Below are 14,637 nucleotides of genomic sequence, written 5' to 3'. Positions count from 1 at the left end.
AAATCTTAGAGGGCCACATCTATACTCATAGAATCTGGAGTTACAGTACGTAACTGTTTTATTTCATATAGGCTTCCCCCTCGCAGAGCTGTTACTACTGGGTTAAGGGTGAAGCTGATGTAGTCAGCGCCCATGGTTAACACCATGTCAGCCCTGAGTGGAAAAAAGGAGGCACATGGTGTTACTCTCCCCCCACACAGTACTGCTGCTGCAGAAGGGTGAGACATTGATTACATATGGTTATGGTCCCTCATGTATCCCACTAATCCAAGATGATGGAATTAAAGGTGCACCAATTGGCATGTGCATAAAAGCGCCAGATCTGACAATCTAGCATCAAGCATGTTTAAAACTGAATGAATCAGAGGGCACTCTGATGTTCATACAGAAACAGATGAAGGATGAGAGGACACAGAGAAGCCCAAAATGCTGCGGCACAGCCACTCTATGGAGGACTGTGGAAGGATGCTGTTCTGACAGAGCCACACCTTGTGAGGGCCCTCTGTAGTAAGTGAACAGCTGCTGTGTCTGCGTGATGTTTGCTGTGTGCAAAACATGTGAGACAAAGTGGGAAACGTCAGACACTGGGAAAAGTCAGAGGGATTCCTCTTCTGGGGAAGAACACATCTCCAAAGTGGACTTTAACGACACCAGACATTTGGCCAGATATGTTTAAAATATAAAATACAGTCTAGTGACTGCAAATTAGCGTCCTTGAGCAAAGCCTCCACCTATGATTGCTGCAGTTCAGCTGCTCAGTGGCTGCCAGAATAAAACAGCTGTGAGTAATGAGTAACATCACCTTATTCGTGATAAATAAACATCAGGGTAAAAAATCATTAGCCGACATGACTTGTTGGCTTTGGGGGAACTCGGCTGGAAGCACTTATCATCTGTTCTGCAGTTGAAAGAGATATTCAGACCATTAGACAAAAGATTTCCAGCATGAGAAAGGGAAGCTAGAATGCTGCTCTTTTTAGAAGAGGACTGGCCTCACTGTTATTATACGCACTAATTCTAGTTTCCCGATTCAGATCCAACCACAGGTACACTCAGAATAAACTGTCTGAGAAGCACATTGAATTCTTCAGATATTGCAACAAAGTCAACAAACAGTTACACAAGTTTCAAAACACAAGTTAATTTAATAATAGATTATCTGTCACAAACACAAAATTACATTTACAATCTGTGTGCAATCTATAAAAGGTAAACAAGTTAAACACACAGCATCAGTCCTCTGCGACATTCATTAAAATAGTTTTCTTTGGCTACAAACACCACACAAACACACAACCGCTGGGAGCAGAGTCTGAGTGAGCTGCCACACAGCACTATCAGGACCACCACTGACTTCAATGGCACAACCCTCCAACTGAGGGGAAGCTGCTCTCTGTGTCGCTCCAGCTGTGCTCTCTCTAAACATGGCTGGGTTTAACAGTCAGGGTGCCGATCCAACGCGGTCATTTTCCACAAACCCTCACGTCATTGTGGAAACAGTTTGGATGGCTTTTGGGGGTTTTTTTTAAACATTTCTTTGACAAATGTGCAACATCACCCCGAACACCTCTTTCTCTCTTAACTACTGACGCTATCAGATGTGAGTGTATAGCTGAAGGAAAAGATTAATTTTTGTTTTGCACGAGTTTTAGACAGCAGCAGTATGTCGAACCTTTCACATTAATGAAATAAAATGAATTCCTAAAACATCACTGTTATGGTCCAGCTGAACTACCTGTGCCCTATGGAGCTGGTGCCAAATGTTGTTGCCAGACTGTTGCTTATTCCTAAATCACGGAAAAAGATAGATTAAGGCTACAACAGGGTCCTGATTCCACCGGTGTCCTCTACGTTTCACGTTCACGTGTGGGTTTCATCCCAGACTCATTATTTATCAGCCATCCTTAAAATAGAGTCCAACATTACAGTACTGATCGATTGTCTTTGTGACCATCCCTCTTCACTCAATCTCTGTGTCCATTCCTGCGTTCCCCCTCCTTCCACCCTCAGGAGGATGCAGTGCCAGCTCTCATCACCCGGAAGAGCGCGTTGATGTTATTGCTCTTGATGGCGTCTCGACAGGCAGAGATCACTTGGTTCTTGGGCTTACCCACTGAGGAGGAGGAGGAGGAACAGCAAGGCAGATTCATTTCAGGAGACAAGACGGGTATGCAAGATGTGACAACACATAAGGGTTGACCCAAATGGCTTTATATGCAAGCAGTCTAATAATGCCATAATTAAAAAAAAAAAAGCCTCTTCTTATCAAACACTGGACTCTGAGCCTGTCAGCACATTAAGGACTTGTGGTTGTTAGAGTGTGTCTTAGACATATACATGACGCATACAATGGCTTACCTCGGAGTCTACCAGCCCGCTGTATGGCCTGGTTGACAGACTTGAGGCAGGCCAGCAGTGCATTGTGGTTGTTAGAGCGGATTTTATACTCATTGATCAGATCCCTGTTCAGATCGTACAGCTCTCTGTAACGCTTCTTCATAGTTGTCCTACAGAGGGCGAGAGAGAAAACCATGAAAGAAAATATGGAGAACAGAGCAAGAGAAAGACTAACAGTGAATTGGCTTGGTCTGTAGGTGAAATAAAGACTGGTCATATAACTGGTGCGCAGGTATACAAGCGTTTAAGGTGTTATCCATGCGTTGACTGTATTTCACATACAAGGATTATAAATCAGACCAGTTCAATATGTTGTAACTGAATAAAGTGTTACTGTGTGTATATTGTGGAAACTCACATGTCACTCATAAGGCGAGCATCCTCTGCTTGAACCAGCATGTTCCTGATGTAGTTGGAGTGGTCGGCCATAGCTGCAGTTAACTTCTGGTGCACAGAGTGGAACTCATCCACCTAGCATACAGATATTTAAGACTCAGAATTAAACCCCAACACCAACAACATGTTTCTGTTGGACTGCAAAAACAGGTCAAGGCTGCAATTTCAGTTGTGCAACGCTCTGTGATAACAGTCTCCAAACTTTAAGTTAACTTTCCAGGGTTCGTACAGCTTTTGAAGAGTGAAATCAAAGCACTTTTCAAGCACTTTCAATGTGCCTAAACCATAAATTTCCAGACTCTCGAAACCACAAAAAGAACATTTTCTGAACCCATTCAAAAAAATCTAGTCAGGACATTCATTTCTTATATGCTTGCTGACTTCTCAGCCTTGATAAGGGTGCTGTTGTACTCAAAGTTGTAGTTATAAGGGTCAATGTGCACATACTGATGGACGGTAGGTATGTCTTGTATGTTGGAATATTACTGGAATAAAAAGCACGAAATGTTCATGACAGCAAAGGTTTTAGTGTGATTACGGCCAAACCTCAGTGAGTGTCGTACGTAGCTCCTCGAAGTATCCAGGGAAGTCTGCTTCTGCTGACAAGTCCTCTATTGCCAGGAAAGAGGCCAGTGATTGGACCAGATCTCCAGCCAGGTCAATGTCATCAGTTCTCAGAGTGATCTGATAGGCCAAATTAGGGATTAAGTAACAGACTGATTGCAGTTGATTAAAAAGAAAATGACTGAGAAAGTGCACAAACAACCAACCAATTATTCTCAAATATGGTTACAGCTAAACACACAACTTGTATTTGTACCTGTCCATTGCTGGCCATGCTGATGGACAACAGTCCCCCTCCTCTTAGTGAATTAAAAGTGACGTCAGGACTGTCGACTCCCTCTGGAAGCAGGAAGTTCTGATTCAGCCACATCACCACCTACACAAACACGCATGCACATGAATGTAGACAACTGCACACATAGATCCAGAGAGATGAGATGAGATTTAAATTAACAAACATATCTCAGCACGCTGACAAAGCAGAATCACTCTTCCTATTGCTCTCTGTCTTCCTGAGAGACACTTTGAGAACCTACCCTCTGTGTTCGGTCGTTGATGCTGAAGGTGACCCTTCCAGAGGGTGGAGCAGCTGAGGAGTCGACTGTGATGTCATACATGGAGAAACGAGGCAGCTGACGAGTGATTTCAAACACGTGGAATTGGGTGCTGGAGTGGACAAAAAGAAAGCGCAGAGAAGGTGAGGACGTGGTATTTAAACAGACTAATATGCAACAGCACACACACTTGTCTTACTCACACAGATCCTACCTAATTTTCCCCCCAACAAAGGCTTTGATGTGCAGATCTACTGGTATATCTTTTGGAGGGACGATGGGGACTCGGACACAGCCTGACAGGTTCTGGGCACTGGGGTGGACAACATGACTCTCCCCCTCAAATATCCCCTCTGCGAAGATGAGCACTGCACGAATAATGGTTTCTGGAGAGGATAGAGGAGAAATTCGGGGAATTATTAGCATTTAGTCAGTCCTTGACATGCTTGAAATTCTTAGCTCGAGTGCTAAACGCTCTACCATTTGGTGTTGAAATGTTGAGCTCCACATGAGCCTTCTGGGCCTCTGTAGCAGGTCTCACTGACAGCGCCGTCTGGAGCTGAGTGTTGGCTGGTATGACACCCATCCCACTGTTTGTCTCTGACACACCCTGAAACCACAGTACAGTTTGTGTGGATGTTAGCATATACAATAATATACAGCCCAATGTCAATAAAGAATCCTGTGATTGTCTACAAAGTTTAGTTTCCAAATCTCAAGCTGATATTTCTCACAATACCTTGTCAACAACCAAAATGGAAAATGAAAATCTATATATCAGCAAATTCAAGGAAAAAAACTTTCTGAATACATTCATGTTTGAACATATGATGTGTGATTATTAGATGTACCTTGGCATTCTCTTCATAGTTGCGTAGCTCCAGCAACAGATTCTGTCTGCGTTGGCTGAGCTCTCTAATGAGGTCTTGTTCAGCACTGGAGTCCATGAGATTCCCTTTAAGGTCCTTGCTGGCTGGCAGGTAACCACGAACTACAAGATACACATTTACAACACCAATGACATCCTTATCCAAGCTTTAAGGGTTAATTCTCCCAAATCTTGATTAGCATGTTGGCATGCTTTGTCTGAATTAAGATCAGCTGGGGCTGACAGAAATTCATTGTTCTGTTTTTTTGAGGAATCTTGACATAAGCTCAAGTGTTTAGGAAGTGCATCTGCTGGGGAAACTAGGTGAGAGGTGTACAAGATTCTGTATAGTTTTGTCTTCTCATATACATATGCGTGCAAAAACACACAGGAAGACACATCCAAACAACATACCCTCTCCATCGATGGAGGTACAGATAAGTTGTTGCTGTCCATCCAGCCTGTAGTCTCCCTCCACGACTCCGGCCACAGAGGAGGAGAAGTTATCTTTGAAAATGACCTCGCCTGTGCGGTCACTGCGAGCATCAATCTGAAATAAAAGGAGAACATAATTGAAGACAGAAGACCAGCTGGAGATACAACAGAAATGAGTAAGTTGTTGTGTCCAACAGTCTAATGATGAATCACATTTGTGAAGTGTGAGAGGTTGTGTGCTGACCTTTCCATTGGACCAGCCAGTGATGAGCTCCACTACCCCGTCAGCATTCAGATCAAAGGCATGGATGCTCATTGCATGATTCTTAGACTGAAAGGACAGAAAAAAAAACACATTATTAAAAAGCAATTGCAGCACTTCACATTTAAGATATGAGTGTAAAAAAGCCTTTAAAGAGTGGAGTGTATCAGTTAAAATCTCATGCTCGTGCGGACTCAAATGGTTAAGGACATGTAACAAGACATCGAACAGTGTGTGTGATGAAAGAGAAGCGTAGAAACAGAACAAACAGAATTAAAGCTTTCAGAGGGAATACACTATTCTCACTGTTTTCTAAGGTTATGATGATGATATGATTGTGGTACCTTAATCCTCCAGTAGCGGGCAGTGCGGTCATAAACTCCCACAGTGCCATTGGCCAGGGCGTAGCCAAACCTGCTGCCATGCATATGGCACAGCGATGTTACTGTCTGCATGGAGAACGACAGAAGGAAAACTTGTCATGATGGAGGGTGATGGCTAAGCTATCATCCCTGAGGGGAACATGTCCCGGCCCATGCTCTTCACTCTGACAGTGCTGGGCAGCTCTGTCAGTGAGAGGCTTCTTCACCACAAACTGATGATTCACTAATTTGCAATATCAAATTTAATAATAATTTAAGCCATTTAAAAAACACAGAGTTGTCAGTATTGTGCATTTTCTCTGAAGTCAACAAGCCTAAAACAAGTCAAATAAATTACATCCACTTACCTCATTTTCAGTCATCTCAGACAAAAGCTCATCCTCCTTGAACACCCTGATGTCAAAGTCCTCTGATCCTACCAAGAGCTGTGAACACAATACACAACAGCTGACTGCATTTCTTAACAAATTACCATATCACTATGAAGGAATCTGTCATTTAACTCATGTCTATAGTTCAGATATGACGATAAATATTTTTGAAGGAAATGGAAAACAGGACAGAGAAGGGAAGAAGACAAGAAACAAAGCTCCTGAGCAGGAACCAAACTGCAGATGCAGTGGCCACAGAGCCTGTGTCTCTGACTGCCGGTCAGGACTTACCTCATTCTTGCCATCCCCAGTGAAGTCACAGAGCACCAGAGATCTGACATTATCTCCAGTTACCTAAAAACCATATGTTTCATAAATACATTCATTAAGCTGACTGAGCCATTTAAAGGAATGATTAATACTGACACTGATTTACGATGATCACAATGACAAAAATTGCGCCGACTTATTTACTGTAAAATTAATAATACACTTAAATAAAATGAACTGGAAAGTGGCTCGAAAATGGATGGATACACAGAACAGATTATAACAACAGAACATGTGCCTTTGACAAAAAAGTTAGATTTGTCATGATTCATTTTGATGAGCTGTCACTGTCTCTGAGCTGTGTGTCATATTGCTGTTCATGAAACAAACGTCTTGAATGTAGAACAGACTGTAATGTATTCTGATATGAAAATGTGTAGTTCTTACTGTCCAGAAGTGGTCGTTGCCCTCATAGTCAAAGCCTTGTAAGGCACAGTTCCCTCCAATGATGGCAAGAGGACTCTTAATATCACCGAGTTTCCCCAACACGATAGCATTGGCCCCATCCGTCACCTGCACCCACACCCGGAGAAAACCTTTAAAAACAGCTTCTTCATTGCAACATGGTTGTGTGATCATACTGCTCAGTTGTGAGTGGAGGGTGTTGGATGGAAGCTTTTTCTGAGCCTGAGCAAGTAGGTTGTAACTATTTTGACCACTAGACAATGATCTCATAGTGAACAGTGTTTCCCTCTCAACACTATAGGCTTTGCTAAACTTTGAGATGAGAGAAGATGAAGGAATCATAAGGAATGAAGAGGACCGACAAAAGTCTAGAACCAACAATGATGTGAAAAATGAGTGTGGATTATGTACATTATTTGCACACTTGGCTCAGCTTTTTAAGGGGCATCAACCTTGGGTTTACATGCGTTTGGGGGAAAAATAGACTTTAAGAGTGAAGAAACACTTCAGATCATGGCTTGGCCTGTGAGCCTGCACAGAGCAGGTGCAGACAGCTGCTTGTATTAAAATGAGACATGGCTGATTCGCTTGCGGTCTTGACACAGGTTAATGTCAAAGACAAATGATTTTGTATTTGGGGATATTATGGGTTTTAACCTGATGCCCAAGGTGAGCCTAAAGAGATTACAAAGTCTGTGTGTGCTCGCTATCATCAATCATGTTCTGTTTCACATTACTAACTTATCTTTAATAAGCAACAAGGCGCATCACATTCATAACATTAATCACTCTTATGGAGCACAGAGCTAAGTTTTGGTGAGAAGGCAGATGTTGTCACATCCACGGCAGAGAGACCCAAACTGGTTTGTAATTAAGGATTCAAAATTAACACGCACTCGTGCAGAAAAACGAGGATCAGCAGGCAGACATGCACAGTAAGGAGTGGACCTGTCTACCTGTCACCCAGGTGCTGCACCATCATGTTAATGTGACAGTAAGGTAATATAGACAACCTTTTTCATCATTCTGCCCGTATTTATTCATAGTAATAGTGACACAACAGTGCCACCAAGAGGCCAAACAGGAAAACACAACATTACCTTGTGTTACCGCTTGTGTTAAGCAATAACCTCTATCTTGCAATATACATTTTTCATTGTTATTAATTTGTCTTAGACGCCATTCTTGGTAGAACTTACCACTACATCCAAATTTATTCCTCTCCTTATTCTCCTCAGCTCCACTCACCTCTCTGTAGAATATATCAGCATTGTCATGGACATCATAGGCCAGCAGGTTGGTCTGGGATCCCACCAACAGTGTGTCCCCAGTGGTGTTTGGTCCCAGCATTCCTGCCGTCAGACAAGTGACGGCCTGGTTGATGTTGAGCAGAGAGATGTCAGAGTCCTGGGTGCTCTGGCTCAGTCTGTAGGTCACAGGTCTCTGACCACGAGCATGTGGGTTGTGGATAAAAACCTTTAAAAGAGAAAGAGAGGGGGTGAGGTGAAAACATACACAGTATGAGGTATAATAAGCATTGGATAAGGAAGGTCGTAAGTCCAGAGGAGATGTGGGGAAGTACTGTACAATAGATACACTCAGAAAGACTGTGTAAGCAAAAGTTGGGAATCTGGTCACTCATGCATGTGATGTGTTGGGTTTGCAGTTAAATGCCTGAGGAAATAAAGGAAGGAAGCATTATCATGTACTCAGACTGCAACAATGCCATGCTATGTACTTTTTGCTCATTATGAATTCACCAAAGTCATGTTTGAACTGTGAAAATGTTCATTTCCCTCACCTTTCCAGCCTGCGTTGCTGCAGTAAGGCATGGGTGAACTCCATCAAACTTCCCAACAGTCACCATGCGAGGGTTAATCTTGTGGTTCAACTTCAGGGTGAATATGGGGACCAACATGGTACCTACTGTATATACCTAATCAGACGAGAGTCGAGAAGGGACAAGCAGGTAATATATCACTGCAGTTGTCTTCAGATAGTAATCTCAATACTGGCAAATCAAGCAGACGAGCAAAGCGTTTCGTCATGCATTTAACCAAACGACGATGCGTGATTTTGCCACACTAATGTAATTACAGGCTTTGCCGCAGACTCTCAGTGGAGTCCTGTTGCCTAGCAACAGAGTGGCAAGCTAAAGCTTTTCATCTGGCTAATCTCCCTGTCGTTTGGTGTACACGAATGCCAATTATACAGTAAAAAGACATAAAACATGGCTCTTAAACATATCGCAAGGCCTGTAGTAGCAAAAAGTACAATATTAACACTTCGACGGAAATAAAATGCCCTATATTTGCCTCCATTGCCCTGTGAACCTAGCATAACTAGCTAATGTTAACTTTAAGGTCGCTCGCTTCAGTGTTGCCGGAAACAACTCCAAACGATTGACGACTATAAACAACTGATGCGACTATTTTTTCTAAACCCGTAGCAGATTGTGCAAACAATCTCACCTGGGCCTCTCCTCAGCTGCAAATGTTGAATGTTAGTTAAAATGAGCTAGCCAGCTAATCATTGCCTGACTACAACGACTTCCTGTGTGCTGCTTTCAAAATAAAAGATTCCGGTTCCTTCCTCCTTTTCTGCAAAGAAATAGTGGATGACGGACGAAAGCGGCATTGATCAGCATAAAACACTGAGTCAAGGGCTTCTTCCCCATAGCAGCGAATGAGGTTTATCATGGGTTGAGCCATGAGCGAAAAGGCAAAAATAATAATGAATAAATAACATTGATTTAAAAAAAAAAAAGGACTGAACAAACAAAACAAACAAACTCCTTGAAATGATAAAAACTGCTGATATAACACTTGCTTTGCCCAGGGACCACTTTTGCAAAATGACAGGAGACCAGAGGCTAGTTAATAAACAAGCATTATTAACACTTATCTGATAAAATGAATAAGCATTAAAAGGCCTATAACTCATCTTTCTTTCAGGGTGAACAGGATGTAATTGGATTTAGTTGAATCTAATCTACTGAAATGTGAAAAGAAATGGGATGTAATCTAACCTAGATCATTATTTAGGATTAGGCAGCTAATCATAATTTAAGGTATGATTAGAGTAAAGACAGGAATAAAATAAAACTTTCAAATGGTAATTGTAATAAAGAACAAAGTTATTAGTCCTCTCACGAGAGGGCATGGAGGTAGGATCAAACTGAGTTGAAAAAATATTAAGTGAGAATAATGAGCAGCGTGCAGGATGAGAGTATGTTTGTTGTCCAACACACTTTGAGACAGTCAAATTTAGTTTAATACCACAGATTCTAATATAATTCAATCTTTCTAATATAATGTGATGTACTCCAATATGAAACATTAGATTAGCTGGAAAGCAAAAATGAGAGCCATGTAAGAAAATGATATTCTACACACTACACTGAATATACTACTACTGAATACAGTCTAATAGTGTTGTGCTTTGTCCAGCACAGTTTAAAGCAATCTAATCTGGTCACATCCAATGTGGATGCTCAAACTTACGCACAATCGCTACTGCTGAGTTCACATATTAACGTTTCACCAGAGCATTTGCTTTCAGTTCCTTAATGACAGAAACATGTCTCTCAATTTCTGCAACTAGTGTAAATGTAGTTGTAAGAATATAAGTCAGAAATAAATATGGACTAACTGTTAGAACCTTGTCTACTTCAGTTTTGTGCTGGCCCAACCTCAAGAGATGTTATGTCAATGAATTGACTACATATTACTTTGCTATCACCGATTGTGCGTGAGTGAAGTTTGAGAACCCCTGATCTACAGTACATATATGCTGTTGAATTTTGAGTGTGGCATTTAAAACAATGGATGTCACAATGTCATTGTGTGATCTGACAGGCTGCATTCCAATCAAACAGTTTAAGATCTAAAGCCACATATGAAAGTGGTCCAAATATAGCTGCAGATTTGTGACTTTTTTTTTTTTTTTTTGTAAAGCTGTGTTCAATCATTTGATGAGATGCTACTGTATATTTACTGGTGCAGGTTTCTGTACAAACAAACTGTACAACTGTTCCTCATGTTTGTGTGACCCCCAGAAGGTAAAGGTGGGCTCGTCCGGGATTTGAACCTGGGACCTCTCGCACCCTAAGCGAGAATCATACCCCTAGACCAACGAGCCAACACATACAGATGCTCACAGCTGTAGTTGCATGCAGTGGAGACCTGTGGTTGGACTTCTAACTGTTGATGTGGCAACTTGACAGTCCACATCTTATCCAGTCCAACAGCGCCCTCTAGTGGTTGCAATTATGTGTTCATCTTACTGTTCCTGACATGCAACACTGAACTTTAAAAGCACTCATGCTGATTGACGATGCTTTGTTTCCGTCAAAGGTGGGGAATTCATGGCCACACCACATGGTACAAAGAGTAGTGCAAAGACAGATGTTAGACACAAATACAAGACACCAAGAATCAAACTGGCAACTCTCTGGCAAATCAACTTCAGTACATATTCAAATGAATCCATCCCAATCAGTTAGATTACTCAGGGCTACATGTAAAACAGTTTGGAAAGATATTCAGATTTCAGATTTAGCATTTCTCAGTCAGTCTATTAAACACTATCTTTGTTTCAAAACATTAACAGCAGCATCTCTGACAGCCTGGTGGAAATTCCACAAAATCACAAACACTACTTTTGCACCATCTAATTTTATTCCCAGCTGGAACAAGCCTGAGTTTTTGAGCAATAAGCATCCACTTAATGTCCACACATGGTCTGAAAAAGGTATCACACACCTCAAACACATCCTCCATAACAATATGCTGGTTTCATTGCCTCACTTGGTCCACAAGTATAGCATTTTGAGAAATTAGTTTCTGGAATATCTGTAACTTAATTTGTCCATTTGAACAAAATGTAACATTAAGGCCACTGACATTGAACCTCCTCCCTCAAGCTCAGTTAATTAACATCCATTCTGCATATATGTACGTAATAATATCACTAAATAACTACCTATTATCAACTAATTTTTATCTGAAACCTGTTCAAATTGCAAACAAAATGGCCTGGATAGCTATATCCATGCAACCTGGCACTGTACACCTGTTAATCACTTTTAGAGAGAGTCACTATCTGTCTTCCTGGGCTACCACATCCCATTATGTCCTTCACTCTGCCTACTAGGAGACATATCTACAGTCAGCCTGAACAAATCAAACAGCAGATTACTCTTCACAGCCCGACCTATCAGTAAGAAAACAAACCTAATGTAATTAAGATTAAGGGATACCACACATATTGTGTATCACACTGGAAAAACGTAATAATTGTAATATTTCTATGGAAAATGTATACACCTCTGTCAATGTGATGAGCAATGTAATTACTATCATGTATTTGACAGGTTGCATTCATGTAAACCACAAATTTCCTTCGAAACAAACTGTCGAATTGCGCCTCATGCTTGTGTGACCCCCAGAGGTTAAAAGGTGGGCTCGTCCGGGATTTGAACCCGGGACCTCTCGCACCCAAAAACTTACTTAACTTACTTGTACTTACGTACACTGAGATTTGTCTGATGTTTTTCTACGTCTATTTAAATGTTTTAACGTTCTTTCACATTTTGCTTTATCTGTCTGTGTTTAACCACTTCTCTATTTGACAGGTTGCAGTCATGTAAAGCACATTTTCTTTCAGAAACAAACTGCAGTATTGCTCCTCAGGTTTCTGTGACCCCCAGAGGTTAAAAGGTGGGCTCGTCCGGGATTTGAACCCGGGACCTCTCGCACCCTAAGCGAGAATCATACCCCTAGACCAACGAGCCGACACATAAATGTAGTTTACAGCTGTAGTAGGATGCTGTGAGGACCTGTGGTTGAACTTCTAACTGGTGATGTGGCAACATGACAATCCACATCTTATCCTGTCCAACAGCGCCCTCTGGTGGTCGTGATTATGTGTTCATCTTACTGTTCATAACATGCAACACCGAACCCTAAAAGTACTCATACTGATAGCTGTCGGCACACAGAAGATTGACAATGCATTCTTTATGTGAAAGGTGAAGAATTCATGGCCACAAAGAAGTACATGGCCAAACCACATGGTACAAAGAGTAGTGCAAAAACAAATGTTAGACACAAATACTGACATAAAAGTTTGCTCTTTTAAGTATTTGACTCCATACAAGCATGTAAATTGCAGTAAGGTGTGCAAAATGTCTCCAGAGAGACCAGATATTGAGCATTTTAGCATCTCTTGCCCTCATGCTCCAGCCATACTTGTCAAAATTGGGAGTTGAAAATAATGGAAATTTTCCAGTGCCCTGGTGTGGGCTGTCACAGACACACAGTGAATCCTAAAATCACAACTAGGCAACCACTTGCTTCAAAATATCAAGATTTTGGGTCAACCAGTTCCTACATTCAGTGACTACAGTCAGGTGGTCAGAATTTGATGGTTGAAAGTGAAATGCTGTGAACATCCCTGCCTTATACAAATGAAAACACAAGAAGCCATATAGATTCAGCAGTTAATTCATTTATGTATCATTGAAGGATCTGTACACATCACTTAAACGTTGCGCCTCAGTTGTGATTTTGAGAGAGGCTTCTGGCAAGTAATGGCAGAGAAAGAATAAATACAGTCATTGGTGGAGCGTGTTTCTGCGTCTCTTAGGTGCACTTATGCTTGGCAGACTTGTTGCTGTTCCCTCCATGTGATTCACTGAAATCTGTCTGGCATATTTTACAAGATGCATGACTGACTTCCTTCCATTTGGTGAGATACTTTTTTCGCCAGATACTCCATCCCTCTAACTTTCTTCTTCCTCTTTGGCTGTAGGGAGGTTGAAAATATGGGAGAATCCTTGAGATTTCCGCGATAATATTCAAACAGGAGGACAGCGGGAGAGAAGGGTAAAATATGGGAGAATCCTGGGAAAAATGGGAAGGGTTGACAGCATCTTGCTGCAGATGCTGAAGCCTCTGAGCCTCTGCAGGAAGTAGAGCTGACTCCCATTATTCACTATTCAGAATTTTCCTGTGGTGGTAGTGTTTAACTTGACGTATCCACTTTATATTAAATGTGTTTCCTCTGTGTCATCTGACCTCGTGTCTGTTTGTGTAGGACCCTGGGACACATTTGAAGACTTGTTTAAGACACATGTTGCCTTTTTAGCTTTGTTTGTCCTTTTCTATTTGTGTACAATACAATATCGGCTAGATCTTCACGTAATTGTTCACTGTGTTTCTATATGTTAAGATATATGAATGTATGCATGTAAACACAGCATTTAGTTCGTGCTTTGCTGGTGTGTTTTTGAAAAAGTATTCTTTCATTGGTGAGGTGCTACTGTATATTTACTGGTGCAGGTTTCTGTAAACAAATCTAGAATTGCTCCTCAGGTTTCTGTGACCCCAAGAGGTTAAAAGTGGGCTCGTCCAGGATTTATTGTGTATAAATACAATATCGGGAGCGAGAATCACACCCCTAGAGACAAGGGCTTCTCTTTGCCTCCTCATAGATCATATGACGGTGCCATTGATTTACTCCCTGGGGCCAAATTACCTCATTAGGTTATATAATCTATCCAGCCCTGAGAAGGGGGGGGCATGGAAAAATATACCTCTGAGTCCCTCACATCAGACTGTCATTGTCCCGTTTAGCAGCAGGCTTCTTCTTTGTAGAAAAGAAGGACAAG

The 14,637-nt window shown here is 41.6% G+C and overlaps 1 protein-coding gene and 2 non-coding genes across 3 annotated transcripts; all 3 read right to left on the bottom strand.

Annotated features, from left to right (window-relative positions):
* Nucleotides 1–1,121: 1,121 nt before the first annotated feature.
* bbs2 (Bardet-Biedl syndrome 2) lies at nucleotides 1,122–9,533 on the bottom strand. The gene is made up of 18 exons (XM_076734037.1): nucleotides 9,437–9,533; nucleotides 8,767–8,901; nucleotides 8,214–8,441; nucleotides 6,948–7,073; nucleotides 6,522–6,584; nucleotides 6,207–6,284; nucleotides 5,821–5,925; nucleotides 5,459–5,545; nucleotides 5,194–5,329; nucleotides 4,763–4,902; nucleotides 4,392–4,521; nucleotides 4,126–4,297; nucleotides 3,894–4,023; nucleotides 3,614–3,733; nucleotides 3,340–3,477; nucleotides 2,756–2,868; nucleotides 2,359–2,507; nucleotides 1,122–2,113 (listed from the first exon to the last, which is right to left on the bottom strand). The coding sequence occupies exons 2-18, from the start codon at nucleotides 8,881–8,883 to the stop codon at nucleotides 2,007–2,009; spliced, it is 2,139 nt and encodes a 712-aa protein (XP_076590152.1). The 5' UTR covers nucleotides 8,884–8,901; nucleotides 9,437–9,533; the 3' UTR covers nucleotides 1,122–2,006.
* A 1,500-nt stretch (nucleotides 9,534–11,033) lies between these two features.
* trnap-agg (transfer RNA proline (anticodon AGG)) lies at nucleotides 11,034–11,105 on the bottom strand. Its single transcript has one exon. It is a non-coding gene; the product is annotated as a tRNA-Pro (tRNA).
* Nucleotides 11,106–12,687: 1,582 nt separating this feature from the next.
* trnap-agg (transfer RNA proline (anticodon AGG)) lies at nucleotides 12,688–12,759 on the bottom strand. Its single transcript has one exon. It is a non-coding gene; the product is annotated as a tRNA-Pro (tRNA).
* Between the last annotated feature and the right edge of the window lie 1,878 nt (nucleotides 12,760–14,637).

The sequence above is a fragment of the Chaetodon auriga genome, chromosome 6 (genome assembly GCF_051107435.1).
Source record: "Chaetodon auriga isolate fChaAug3 chromosome 6, fChaAug3.hap1, whole genome shotgun sequence".
NCBI classification, from domain to species: Eukaryota; Metazoa; Chordata; class Actinopteri; order Chaetodontiformes; family Chaetodontidae; genus Chaetodon; species Chaetodon auriga.
This window is presented reverse-complemented; position numbering and strand designations above follow the sequence as displayed.